Below are 15,205 nucleotides of genomic sequence, written 5' to 3' on the forward strand. Positions count from 1 at the left end.
GGATTGGATCTTTTGTCCCTCTATTTTAACCTTGACTTTTCAGTCTCTGAATTTGCATCTTTAATGTTTCTTTCTTGTTTCAACTTACTCTTTCTGCTCCTCTCCTCAGTTGTTTTCTGCATGCTTGATAAAATCAAGTTTCCTAAAAAGTACAGTTTAAGCTCTAAATTCTCTGTCTTTTTTGGCTTTTTTTTCCTCATTTGCCATTTAAATCTGAATTAACGCATTAACCATCAAAACAGATATAAAACCAACTCATTTTTTATTGCACAGTGGCCTGACACTGCTGACTTTCTGTTAACTATTTCCTCTTCAAGTTGCCATTTGATTTCTTTTAATATTTTATTAACTATAATTCTTGAAAACTCCATTCAGCAGCAGAATTCATGATGTATAGATTACTATATAGTCCATCCTGTCTTTTTTATTTATATCCATTAAGATACTGATTCCTGCCTCTCAGGTCCTACAGCCTCAGTCCTTTGCCCCTCTCTCTACAATGTCCATTGTTCTAGCTTATGTTTTAAATCAAACTCATATTCTTTTGGTTTAGCAACCCATCAGTTACTGAATAGGCCGGAACAAATCCCATGACCATGCTGAACACAAATTTCCCCGCCTTCCCCAGTTCTAAACCCCACTCCTCATCACTGTCCCCATCACTCCCATTTTTCTGCATGTTATATGGTCCTGTTACAGTTGAATTGTTGCTCTTCTCCATTTCACCTTCTCTTTTCTTCATTTCACCAGCAGGTCTGCCAAAAAAAACTCCACCTGTTTCTTAAAAGCTTGCTAATGTCATTTCATTGATATATCAGCTTTGTGCTGCCATGAATGTATATGGACAATTAAGTGTAATTACCATGTACTATACAAAGGGGGGAGGGGAATCCCAAAGCATTAAAACATTTTAAAATATGTTTAAAACTAATTTCAATAATCTGAGCCATTCACTGTATGCATTTACACAGCACCACTACAGAAGAGTGCTCCTTCTAAATAAAATATCCCAGGCATTTATTCCTTTCACTATCCATTTCTTCAGTTTCTAACTCATAATGTTTCATGGCAACAAAGTATCGGATAAAAGTTTCGCCTAATGCTTCCTTAATGCATGTATCTTTCTCAAGTGCAACCAGAGCATCTTCTAGTTTCAGAGGGATAGAGGAGTGTTTCAGATCAGCAGTGTGATTTTCCTCCTCAAGCATATCATCATACCTGAGTCCTCTCTTCACTCCATCTAGGCCTGCAGCAATAGTAGCAGCAAGGACCAGGTACGGGTTTGCTGCAGCAGAACTTAATTTATTCTCTATGTAAGTGCCTTTTCCACCATGGCATTTGACATTAAAGGCACAGCTGTTATCATTATATGCCCACTTTGCATTTACAGTTTCTTTTGATTCTTTACTGTATTTAGAATAAGACTTGCGGCAGCTGGTGGTAGGAGCCATCAGGCAGCTGATAGCTGCCGTGTGTGCCAAGAGACCTGACAACCAGTTTTTTCCAAGCTCTGAGAGCTCCTCAACTCCATAACCGGCAGAAAACAAATTCTTCTGGCCATTCAGATCCCACAGACTGTGTGATAGAGCCCCCGAATTGTAGAATCCTGATTCTGAGAAAAAGCTAGCCACGTAGTTATACTTCTTAGCCACCTCTTTAAGGCCTGTTCTGAATGTGAAGGCACTGTCAGCTGCATCTAGGCCAAACGCTGGATGAAATGTGATCTCCATTTGCCCAGGCCCACTGGAAGAAGAAAAGCTTTCAATGTTGGCACCAGCATAATACATTCCTTCAATGAGCTCCTGAATGAAAGTCTGGTCATGGTTATTTAGTATCGTGGCTGCAGGAAAGGATATTGTCTTTGAATTTACAACCTCAGTAATGCCATAAATACAAAATTCATAAGTGAATGCAGAGTGCAAAGAAAAGCCATTGTCCTGAAGCTGGCTCAGCTGTTTCTTGGCAATGTGCCTTGGAGAGGTCATTAGTGGGGTGCCCAGCACGGTGAAGGAATCACATATCACTCTTGCAGTCTGCTCAGTCCAGGGTAGTATTCGAAATGTTGATAAATCAGGGTTCAGAATTATGTCACAATTGAAATTGGTTGCATTTATGTACTCTAATTCATTATCTTTGGGATTCAGCGTCAGTTCAAGGTAACTTCTGGGCATGGCAATACCATGAATTGCTTTCTCCTAAACACAGAGCAGAATGACATATTACCAAACCAGGAAAGAGCTCAATGGTATTTTTATGTATGTAAAAGACAAAAAATTCAGATTCTCAGGTAGAACAATGATATTATTGTAAAAGAACACTAAAATGCAGTGATCACTGATTGGAAGGGTAAGAGCCAGTTGCTGTGTCTTTATAAAGCAGAACAACTTTCTGCAAGATTGTTATGAAAACTCTGACATCAATGATCATTTTTAAAATTTTCATAAAGGACAAAAAAATTGTTCAACACTTTTCTTGCATGGTGTTTATATAATTATGGGTATCACCAGTTAGGTGCACAATTTGCAAGACAGACTTTTATCTATAGTTAGTCTATCTAGCTACAATTTTTTTAAGTAGACCCAAGTGACCACACAAGACTCATATAAATTCATTTCAGTCTATAACTTCTCTTTAAATACTGTTTTTCAGATGCAATATTTAACAGAAAAATATCACTTTCTAGACTTAAAAATTTTGGGGCAAAATACAGGGAACCACTTACAGGTGACAAAAATTCATAATTATACTTTCTTCTCCATTTGAACAGAATGTTTCAACTGATGAAAATGAAATGCAGGCAAGACCCCAAGGAAGGATCATCTACCTTTGATCAAGCACCTTTACAACTTCCCTTATGATCAAACATTTTTCTGATGAAAGCTGCAATTAGGCCAAGTTCTATCAAGTGAAATTTGGCTCATATTTACATCTTACCTTTATTCTTCTAAGAGAAAAAATTGCCATTTGTGTGAGCACAGGAGACTGAACAAATCTAGAAAGGAGAAATCTCAGAGCTGAAAATAACCAATTTTGCATTTTCATATGGAAACTGCATATGGTGGCTTCTCTTAATGTGAATGAATGAATGAATGAATGAATGAATGAATGAATGAATGAATGAATGAATGAATGAATGAATGAAGTCTTCTTTTAAGCAGGTGGCAGTCAACAGTACCAATGTGTGACACCCATAACCAAATTCTGATGATCTCTGCTCCAAGATGTCTAAGCTGCCCCTTTGGCACTGAAAAAAGTGGCAAAGGTGACCACCCCATAGTAGTACCTCTCCCTCCTTGAACACTGCTACCTAATTGGATTTTTATTTCCTGAATCATTACTGTGGCAAATATTGCTGTTAAATCATTGTGCAACTCAATGATATTTTCCTATCTTATTGATAATTATGACAATTTTCATAACTAAAATTATTGTATTTTCAGTGATTTTATTTCTTTCAGTGTTTACTCCTTTTTTCAATTTAGAAATGTTTGACAAACTAAAATTTTTGTAATGTGTTGAATCTGAAAAGATATTTCTGAGGGAAGAGATAATTAGAACTTCAAAGAACTGAAATTATTAGCCTTATCTAATTAGATTACTATTTGGAGGAGAGGAGGAATGAATGATTGCAGTGATGAAAGGAGTCTAGATCCTTTGGGAACATGAGCAAGGGGAGGGTACAGATAATTTGTTCTAAGTTGGAGTTGCTGCCTGCAGTATGAAAAAATATATAATTTAAGGATGGGGGCATGAAAACACATGAAGATACAACTAGAAAATAAAAAACTTACTTGAAAAAAACGAGAAGGAACATTCTTTGATCTTGACACACCATGGAGGTCTATTGATTCAAATCTGACAAACTGCACGTTGTCCCTGGCCATCTGCTGCTTAATAAATTCAATATGAGAGAACAGGTAAAGGAGAGTTGAGTTTCCGAGGCCGTTTACGTCAGGGTCTCTGTTGAATGCTAGAAATGAAGAGGAGTGTTCACGTCAAACAAAATAATGAATGCTGGAATAAGGCTCTCCTAAAAAGTGCAACAGTAGGAAATTGTGGCATGGGGTACAAAAACAGAAATGACAAAAAGACATGGATCATGAAAGAGTTTTGCAAAAAAACACAAGTGTTTTTCCCTGACATCCTGTGTAGAATTCCTTATTTTTTTGAATGGTCTTTTGTTTAAACTCTTTTTCAAGTTAAGAAGAGAACACATAGTAAAACCAGGAATTTATGAGGTTTGTTGAGGGGTTTTAGGAGCAAAAACAGTAACTGGATACCTATTTCCCACTGAAAACTGACAGAATACATGTGCTGTTTCTTCAATGACTTTGTAAAGTGTGTTGATACGGAAACATAATAAAAAGGCACTTGTCTTCTACTAAACCTTTCTCAAGGTCTCTTGAGGAGGATTACCTTCTTCTCCAGCACAGGCAGTGACTTTTAAGGGAAGTTTAGGCATTTATACATTTGCTGTTATGGAGTCATCAACTGTATTGCAGAAGCTGTAGGGCACTATAAACTTCTTGACATGAAGGCAATTACGCCTGAGTACAACTTCTATTACAGAGCAGAGAGATGGGCACAGAAACTTCCTTTCTCCAATCTCAGTCTCTCAAGCCTGCTTTTCTTTGGAGTATCTATGCATTGTTTTTATTCAGGTTAAACTACATAAGGCGTTAACTTCCACTTGATACAACAGACTAAACCAAGAGTAAAATTTTATACTAACAGGCAAAAAATTAGGAAAAATATATTTCTTTTCACATTTCTGGGAGAAAAGTGTTCCGTTCTTCCTGAGGATGTGTGCAGATGAATTTTTGCAGAAGTTTCAAATCCACAGTGAAAGATCACCAACAGCAAGCATTCACCACCAACAACTTTCAAGTGGAAGTTTAAACATTCCTGCTGAGGCACTCTTAAGGTTGGTGAGTCCATCCTAATCTCTCCAGTAGCAAAGTACCCAAACTAGAGCAGATCTCCTCTGGCAGTAGCCAGCAGGCACAAACACAGCTTTTTGACCTCCCCTTTGGGGCAGGTAGGACTGCCAGTTGCAAGACTTTAAGAAGATTCACCAGATGGCCCAGCACAAGGCTGTCAGGTTATTCCCTAAGAAGGCCACAAATTCATCTCTAGTCGCAGACTTCTCAGAATCTTTGAGTATTACTGGAGCATCCTCCAGCTTAGAAGGCAAGAAGGATACTTTAGATCAATCAAGTAAGAAAAAGTTAAGTAATAACAGTGCTTCCTGAGGAATGGCAGCTGAAAGCACAGAACAAAATTTAAGTAAATAGGAGAACAGAGTAAAAATTGAACAGAAAGGAAATATTTTTGTCACATACACTTCTCTTCATGACATCTTTCTCTTTGGCCTGTTTCAGCTCTAAATTCCTTATGGACATAGCTTTTTCATCCCCAATGTCTTCTGTAAGCACTGGAGCAATATGCCCTTTAAAAGATGAGTATTAAATAAGGAAGTCCTGCTTAAATATTCTGTGCAACACTCAGTCTGCTGTAGGTGCTGCCAAAACACAAGAGCAAGCAGAGAGGACTGGCCTTGTCCGCCTGTGCCACCAAGTTATTTGAATACCATTTCAGTCATCCTTCAGTCATGTTGTTTTACAACATATGAGTTTACTGGCATTTACCAGAATAGACTTTTTTAGGAACATGACCAATATTTAGGTTTTTATTAAGAGGTATAAACTGTGGCTGTTTAATAATTTAACAGAACTTTAAAAGATTCTGAAAATCTTCTTAAATTTTATATCAAGAGAAGTTTTTTTTTATTCCAGGGACAGAAATCTGAGGCTTTTACCTTTAAAGCTGTGCTCAATGCCTTATTTTATAAGTTTAATTTCCTTGGCAAAGATGGCAAACATTTCCTCTCAACCACCCATCACACTGAGATTTTTATGTCTTTGTATTGTTCAAAGTAAGGATTGGCTGACAACCCTTGACATCAGTCAGCTTTTAATGTGAATTTTGCAAGTATTTCTTAAAATTTCCTGAAATGTTGTCTGTTAAATTTTCATCTACTAAACAAATATTTTTTAGGTTAAAATATACAAATTATGAAAAAAAGCAGCTTTAATTCTCCTCCAATTAATTCTTTAAAACAGTATTCCAAGAGATATAGATTCTATTAATCAGTATCTAAGAAAAACACAAGTTTTATGTCATATTATTGATGCATAAATTCATTTTAAAAGTACAGCTACAAATATACTTAATTTAAACATCTGCCAATGGCAGATGATTTTCCAAATTTTATATATGTGTGTCTTGGAGCTAAAGTTATTTAAATACATACATAATTCCGTATGTGAACAAACATTAACAGAGAATTCATACACATACAATTTTTCTAAAGAAAGAAAAAATTAATAACTAAAGGAACAAGAATTTGTCTTCTCCAGTTAGACTTTTGCAATCAAAGATATTTTTAAATTATAAGAATAAATTGTATATATTGGTCTGTATTAGTCTAGAATTAATCTATATACCCGTGTAGACACCCTGCTAGTCAAAAGACACTTATTCATCTACAAGAGCTTTTTCCAAAATCTTTTAGAATCACCAGAAACAGTTATGCAGCCTTCACACACTCTTTAGAGTTCATCTTTTGCATCATTTTCAGATTAGCTTTCTCATTGAAATAATGTTTCTGTAAATTGTAAGATAGATAAAAATTTCACCTCTGATTGATTTTGGAAATATGTAAGGTGAATTGTTTCTTAAGTAATAATTAGTGAATAATTACTAGCTGCCCACTTTTCTACTGCATAGGACCCAAAATATATTTTCTTGGTAGCCACTAAATAAATCACTGTCAAACCACATTCATGATTCTAACAATTATTAAAGTTTGGAAAAGTATAGCAGGGAACTCAGTACTCTGCCTTTACTCAGTTCTTATGGTCACTATCCGGAGCATTAGCTACTAGAGGTAAAGTAGATAATACATATTTGACAGGCCTAGCTGATTTAGAATCACAGTCTAAAAGTTTTACATTCTTCTAAGGGAGGATTCTGTTCACAAGTGTAACTTTTTCTCTAGGTTTCTGAGTGCCTGGAAATAAGGGCATCTTTCTTTTAGTTTCAGAAAATCTTGTTAAAGAAATTTCAATGAGATGCTCAAATTTTTGTTCGTATTTTCATTTTAAAAAATCAAATAAAAAATCCAAACTGGCCGTCTTTCTTTAAGCAAATCATTAAATACCTACATCAGTTTGGGAGGACACAGGAAAGGATGTTTGTTTGTCTATGCTTCTGTCTGCATTTCCCATTTAAGTTACCACTGAGAAACAATTGGCAATATTCCCATTTTTACTGTAATTAGTACAAAATATCTACAAATACGAACTATCTTCACATATTTAAAACATATTAATAGCAAAAAATTATTATTACTATTACTATTACTATTACTATTACTATTATTGGGGTGCCATACTTAGATTATTAATAGTTAAATAATCCAGATTGGTAAGATCAGCTGGGGCAAACAGTCGACATCAGCTTTGCCTTCTCAGCAGCAGAAAAGTGCCAAAACAGAAGAAAGTGCATGTCGCAGATCAATCTCTCATTTTCAACTTGTTCAAGGGTGTTAAACCACACCACAGCTCAAGTGAACAGTTTCTCAGTTCTAGAAGAGGCTACTATGTTGGAAATCCAACATAGCATGCTCTGAAGATCTTTGTTTGACCACTTTACAAAAACAGACACTTTGTGTTGATGGTACTCACCAGAAATGAGTCCCACAGGATAATCACACAAATGCACTCCTCTAAATCCTTTGGAAATTACTGTCAGAACCAGTTTAAATATGTCTGCTCTTCCTTACAGTGGTCTGGTTTGTATAGTTAAGAACAGCCAGTTTACTTGTTTTACACAGCACGTTATTTACTTTCTCACTTTTGCCTTCAAACGTTAACCACCTTTATTTCTCAAGCCTTTTGTGACAGCTTTCCCTACAGCTAATATAATTCTTATTGCTACTTTTCTATTCCCATCTGGTTTTTTTGACATGGTAAGTGGACATGTGTTGCATTCAAATGCTCTATTGATGTAAACAGTGATCAGAAGCATCTTAGGTTGAAAAAATACACAATTTCCATATCTTTCTCTCCTAAAAAAAAATTTCGCCAAAACCGCTAATGATTTGATTTCTGCAGTAAAGCACATAAAAAGTTGTTTCCTACCTTGTATTTTAACTCACCTGTGAGACTCTTAACAGGGGAATAAATACGTAAGCCTACTAGAAACAAGTGAGCAAAAATATTTCCCTGATGTGTTTGACAGTGAACTTTTTAAGCTCATTTTTTTCCATTTATTTCTTTGTCTCATGACGGTCTGCTTTATTTTTTAAACTTAATTGCAAAGCAGGCTTTTTGCTGGCATGACCATGGAGAAGCAAGACTTTTTCTTGAGTTCTCTGGCTAATTTAGAGACTGTCATATAGCTTCAATCGGCCATGAATTATTCTTTCTAAACTGTATGACAACAACATGACACAGCTTCTCAGACAAGATACATCTTCAAGAGTCAAATGCAAAATACATTTTTATCTTTTAATAAGTGAGAGATGACATAAATAACCTAATTTTTTCTACATTCCAGGATATTTTATATAATATTTGCAATGAATGAGAAAATCATCACAGTTGTGTACAAAATTTAGAGGATTTGAAAACAAAATGTGCAGGTGTCTGAAAGAAATTTAAGTTATGAAATAGTCAATGTATTACCTAACTGATAATCCTAAAATTAAATTACACCGGCCTATCTTTCTTCAAAATCAAAAAGAAAATTTGGATTTATGGAGGAATCATTGAGCAAAGTTGTGTGAACCATAGGCATACACTGTTGCAAACTGGGAAGTCCCTACTGGTCTAAAAATATTTGCCCTAATTTAAAAACATGAGGTGAATCTTAGAACAGGTTGGGTTGAAAGAAACCTTAGAGATCATCTAGTTCTGGTGCCTATTCCATGGGCAAGGACACTTTTCACTCGACCAGGTTGTTCAAATCTCCATCCAACCTGGCCTTGAGCACTTCCAGGATGAGAGAGAGCACTATGTTTAATGGGAAGCAAGGTTAATTACAGAATAGACTTTGTACAGCATTGAAGGTAAGGACTAAACTTTTCATGAATATGTTGTAGAAGGAGAGGCAGCTGGCAGCCATAACAAGCAAAGAATGCATTTCCCTTACATTAGGTCCAATCTAACAATTTTTGCAACCTTTAACTATTACTGTAAAGAAAGCAAGCATCTCCAGTGGGTGGGAAGAATTACTGTCAGAACACACACACTTCTTTCTCACTGAATCATGCCATGACTAGCTTACAACAAATACCAGAGACAGATGAGTTGAATCTCAGCTGAAAGAGGACAAAATAGATCAGAAAGACTGGATGGAAGTCCTGTCTGAGCATTTTTCTTTCATATAGATTAAGAGGAAAGATGGGAAATCATGCAGAGTCATAGAGGAGGATGATTTCATCTGTTAGTATGGAAGATAAAGGACTAAAGAGTTTTTGGTTATTTTGGTTTGTTCTTAGAGTTTGTTATGTGAAAAAGAAATGGTCAGCTGTATACAGCTTAGTTTGTAAAGAAAAGGAAAGAAAAGGAAAAAAAATATTTTTTTCAACAGAAAATAAGGGCAAGCAAGAGGGTTTAGAAAGGAGCTGAGCTTCAGCCCTGCTATGCTCCAACTCTGTTCAAAACATAGAAAAAGAGAGAAAAACTTTGTTGGGCCACAGAAAAGGCATGGGGAAAGAACATGAAGGAACAGTTTATCTTTTGTTCTTCACTTTAGGAGAACTGCAAGAATGGCACAGATTGTGTCACATACAAAGTGGAAAAGAGCACCAAGTGAAAGAGACAGTCCTAAATCCCAAAGTAAGACATTGCTATGCTGCATGAATTACAGCAGAGGCAGTGACTGTGAAGTGACCACTTATATTCTCTGATTGTCCACCTGCAGCTCCCAAAAATCTCCATTTCTGTTTCCTTGTGACTGTCTGGATTTACTGAGCAGAATCAGTGGGGGCAGAAGTCTCCTCCAGGTGAGCACAGAGGACAGTGAAACCACATGGGGAGTTGAAATTTGGTTCAGACTGTGTGAGCAAATTTTTGTATGTCAAAAGAGAAAAGCCTAGGCTATTTCTTTGCTGAAGGATTGATAATTCTGTCCCTAAATATTAGGTAGTATCATTTGTTAGTGCCTCATTATTAAAAATAAGAGCTTTGTACAAGTCAAGAGTAAAAATATGAGGTTAATATTGTAATAGAAAACAAGATTTCCTGTAGGATTGATGAAATCCACTTCTAAGTACGAAATACAGCCTGCTAGTATCTTCTTGATATGTTTTTCTTTAAAAAGCCAAGTTAACAAAAGAACTTCGTGTTTGGAGTCAGCATGTGATTCTTGAAGCATTCAGACTTTCTTGTGCACTTGAAATTTCAACAGTCTATAGGTAGCCACTGCAGCCACAGCTGAAACATATTTCCTTTCTTCAGTTTCCTCTCAAGCAGTTCTTGGCCTCATGTTGGTCATATTTACATGGCCATGTACTTGACATATACTCAAGAGTATGAGTGCTGTTGAGAGGAGCTGCTTTGGGAGCTGTCCTGGATGCCCAGCTCTGCAGTCTGCACTGAGTAGATTTTAAAACACTTTTTATCCTGGCTACCTACCAAGACACACAAAGCAAATTTGAAGCCTCAGGTGAGAGACTTATTCCAGTGCTTTGCTCACCTACAGCTGCCTGGAGGTGATGTATTTTCCTAAGGTCCAGAAGAGCAATTTCTCCTCAGGCTGTGGTACGTCAGCAGACTCAGCTGGTCCTTGCGCCCACACTGAGTGCCTGTGGCTGCTGAGGCCACCCTCAGTCCCTGGCTCTGGGAGCCCACATGCCCCTGTGTCAGAGGGGATGATACACCAAGAGTCTGGGGCATCATGATCCTTGGGTGCTTCATATTGCTTGAATAAAGTTATTTCCTCTGGCCTTCTCTCTGGCCACTATGGAATTAATATTCTAATTTAGTAGCATGCAGAGCAGCACGTGGTAACATTTCAGTTCAGAGAGGTCAGTACACACCCACCCTATGTGTTATACACACTATACATAGAGCACATGCATGAATTCATCCTGTGTGCAGGTACATACCATGAATGGTTATTTAATACTACCTGTATCTTTTACTGTTATTCTCATCCTTCACTGTTTGGAATCATCCCTCTTTGTCTCCCAAGAAAGCAGGCATAGAACAGCTTAAGAAGCACCTGGTAATTGATGACTACATACCAGCTTGCAGAAATTCACATCATTATCAGATATAGACACTTCAGCAAATAAAATTCCTAAATTCAGGTTAATGCTGACAGTATACTCACCTAATTAGCTGTGTGTGTTAGTTTCTAACTTTCTTTCTTCCTTTCTAGCTTTAGATTGAGTTTTAGCTTTAGCTTCAGCTCTGTCATTGTTCAAGTAACATTTTTCTTACTAACCTAAGTATTTTACATGTCTGCTTCTTTCCTTTTATTTCTTTCCATGCTCAAGTACGTTTTTTTAGAAAAGATATGACAAGAAACTGACAAAATGCAGATCAAAATGCATATTTTTTTGAAAGAATATATGGATTTATCATTTTAGAGAGGTGTTAGCCATGTAACTAACATGACTGTATAAATCCTCTGATGTACTCTGAATCACTGATACTCAGCTACATGTTTTAACCTTTCTACTGCTGATCTCTAGAGATTGTCCCTTAACTGTGTACTTCTATAAAAATTAAGTATATTCCTGTTTTGGCCATATCTCAACACTGAGTAGATCTGAAATATAACTTGTAATTTTTCCAAACATTTGGGATGAAGTCTTCTGATTTGAGCAAGTTCAAATATTTGAAAACTTGCAAATGATTGGAGATTGTATTTCAGATCTACTCAAAGTCAAGATATCTGTAGATCCAAGATTTCAGGCACTTTGGTAACTGAAATCTTAACATAATGTTTTAGTCCAAAAAATTGAAAATGTTTAGGATTTGATCTTATCAATCAATAAATTACCACAGGCAACAATGAAATACTGTTTATGCAAAGGCTCATTAAACAGTGCAGAAATTTATCTAAAACTTTCTTTTTTTCAGTTAACTTAATGAATGTATTCAATGAAAATTAATTTTTGAACACATACAGTTCTTATTAAGTAGAAACTATTTCTGTGCATTCCATTAACCAATTGAAATGCACAGTGAGGCCTACAGCTTGTTTGGTCAAAGCCAAATGGAATCCAAACCCCATGAGATTCCAAAACCTTTGATTCTGAATACTTTTCTGCTGAGACAAAACAGTTTTCTCCCAGCTCCCCTCATAGTTACTTCTCCCCTGTAGGTCTCTTGCAAACATCACTACCACCAGTCATACAGGGCAGGGTTAATCCCAGGCAGCTTTAGACATCTCAGAGTTAGACAAATGACCTAAACTAATCATCACAGGGCTTCTTCCCCACTGAGTGGAAATACACACCCACCTTCAGAGGTCAGTTTTTCACCCACCTCTAATACCTCTCTGAAGAGAAAATGCCTCTCTTTACTGACTAGGTAAAAAGCTTGAATTATCTACTTCATGATGAGTGGTTACAACTGGGTTAAAATCTCCTGGTGGAATCTACAATTAATCTCATCAGTTCCCTCTACCTTGTAAGTGGTGTTATGACAAAGAATAATTAGTCCTATGCTTTAAAATATACTTGCTGGTTTTGCAGAAAATGAGAACACAGTATTGTTAAAATTTGATAATGAATTTTGCTAGCCTTTAACAATGTGAAAAACAATGTAGTCTGGAAAGGGAACAGCATCAAGAACAGGCTGAGAAATAATGCTCTAAACTTTTTATTCTAACAGACATGAATAGAGAGTGGTTCAAGTGTGAAGTATCTTTTCACATCTTTGTATTTCTCATGCAGTGCCTTGAATAAACACTGATACTGTTCATGGATTTCTTTTTCAGACTTGTTCAAACTGGGTAATACAAAATGTCTGCCAAGAAATCCTGCTGCAGCTGATAACAATTGACATGTTCAAATTGTCTGTTTTCAGAATATCTATAGCAGGGTTTCTATCCATCTGTCAGGAGACTTGAAAAAAGCAGGATAAATTAGTATTATTGTAAACATTTCATTGTTATTATTATATTTTCTTATGTAGTTAATGATGGATAAAATATTTTATCAATGAAGAGATTCATATTTCTTGTATTAGCAAGATAAGTCAAAAGGCAAGATATCTGTCCTGGAAAGCTGATGATGTGATCTTGTACTGATGCTCATGGAAATGTATTAATCTCATATTCATACAACTGACAAACTGATGTTTTTGTGCTTCCTGGAAACAGAACAACAAACTGTTCAAACCCATTACATTATCACAGCTAATAATAGTTTTCAGTTTGTTGATCCATCTAGCCCAGAAGCTTTTACAAAGAAATCACAGCCTATTAGTAGCAATTAATTGTCTCTACAAACACTTCCAAAATGGACTTACTGAACAGCATGAAAATAAGTGGAAGTTTTCTCTGCCTCATTTGCTTTTCTTGCTCTATAATTTGCAAGAGATGTTTTTTGCGTTCCAGTCCTCTCACAAGACAAATAATTGAAAACACCATTCCTACTTTGGAACAATTTCTACTGCTGTAAATGTTTTTTTAAAATAAGCTTTTAAGAAGTGCAGATGCCATCAGAGCTTTGCAGTATGTAGCAGAATTTTGGGAAATGCTGCCTTCACTCAGTTTAAATGAGGAAATATTTTAGTTTTAGTGAAAAAGACATGACCACTTGTGCATGAATGGTTTGGGCAGGCAGTTGGGCTTTATAAATGCCTTGCTTAAAAAAAAACAAATAGAAAAAGCAGCATAGATATAGAGCAAAATATCCAACCCATCCTGATCACACAGAAACCACAGATGTCAGATCTCTCATGCACTAGCTCCAACTTAAATTTGCAGCTTAGCAAAACACCACAAAACAACAGGCGCATTCTCTTTAAGGGGAGAGCAGGTGATGTTTAAGCATCCTTACCGTCGAGGCCTGGGGAGGAGTCAAACTGCACCTCAGGAGCTGTGCTGTCTGCAGGTGTAGGAGCTGCTGGAAGTCCCAGAATCAGGTGATCCACATCGCTTCCCACTGGTTGCTGCTGATCAGAGCCGGCAGAGCTGAGGACCAGGACGGTTTTGCTCTGCTGCCCCATTCCCTCCTTGTGGAAGCTGAGATACTTTTGCTTTTCCTCTCCAAAATGGGGACTAAAAGTCCCAAAAGGCCGGCCCTGCTTGTCAGATGCTTTCTCCCGGGGTTTCAAATATTTCTGAGCAAAAGCGCCGCCTGCCTTGCCACAGAAACTGGGCCCATGAGAAGGCAGATGACCTTCACTCAGCAGGTTTTTCAACTCTTGTAGACTTCGTTTAGAAACGCCAGGTGCCCCCTTGAAGGCCTCTCCAGTTCGGCTCCCCGGCATGGATGTGGCACTTCCCAGGGAGCCCATCTTTGTCACGTGAAACTTGACAACGTTTTCTTCCATCCCACCCCGTTCTCCTGGCTTACCCCCTGCCTGCTCACTGTGCTTCTCCCTCTGTGCTGCCTCCGTGCAGCCACCTTTCTCTGTACCCCTCACAGGCTGCGCACTTGTGGGCAGCTTCATCTGGGCTGCTGTATCTGTTTCCTCATGCATTTTTCCTGATATTCTTTTCCCAGTATCTGCATATTCCTGAGTTTCTTGTGTTTCTCCACACCTGTCTTCTTTACCATTGCTGCCAGAGTTGGAATTGTCATGACCTCCTCTGTCCTTTTGTGCTGCAGGAAAGGTACTGGGGTTTTGGAGAGACTGCTCTGATGGCAGCTCTGAGCAACCAGTGGTTCCTTTGAGTGGACAAGGATCTGGGATTTTTGAGGTGCGGGACAGCTCCATCTTCTCATTTTCTAGAGGAGGAACATACTTTGTAGGACCTTTGATTCCCTTTTTCTTTCTGAAACCACATATATTGTTGCCATCAACTTCATCATTGTCACTTTCAGATGTGTTCTGTAAACAGCAATAAAATATACAACCAAACAACATGCATGAATGACACAAACACAGCAATGGAGCACTACCACCTGCTGCATTCACCTTGTAGTACTTCCATTACTTCTTGATGATGGAAG

At 37.3% G+C, this 15,205-nt stretch overlaps 1 protein-coding gene across 3 annotated transcripts in view; it reads right to left on the reverse strand.

Annotated features, from left to right (window-relative positions):
- Window positions 1–995: 995 nt before the first annotated feature.
- LGSN (lengsin, lens protein with glutamine synthetase domain) overlaps window positions 996–15,205 on the reverse strand; it is a 60,934-nt gene continuing 46,724 nt past the window's right edge. For all 3 annotated transcript variants that reach the window (XM_064710091.1, XM_064710093.1, XM_064710092.1), the window contains 3 exons: window positions 14,087–15,083; window positions 3,792–3,970; window positions 996–2,195 (listed from right to left, as the gene is read on the reverse strand). In XM_064710091.1, coding sequence (XP_064566161.1) covers window positions 996–2,195; window positions 3,792–3,970; window positions 14,087–15,083 — 2,376 coding nt within the window. The remainder of the gene's footprint in view (window positions 2,196–3,791; window positions 3,971–14,086; window positions 15,084–15,205) is intronic.

Source organism: Zonotrichia leucophrys, chromosome 3, assembly GCF_028769735.1.
Source record: "Zonotrichia leucophrys gambelii isolate GWCS_2022_RI chromosome 3, RI_Zleu_2.0, whole genome shotgun sequence".
Classification (NCBI taxonomy): domain Eukaryota; kingdom Metazoa; phylum Chordata; class Aves; order Passeriformes; family Passerellidae; genus Zonotrichia; species Zonotrichia leucophrys.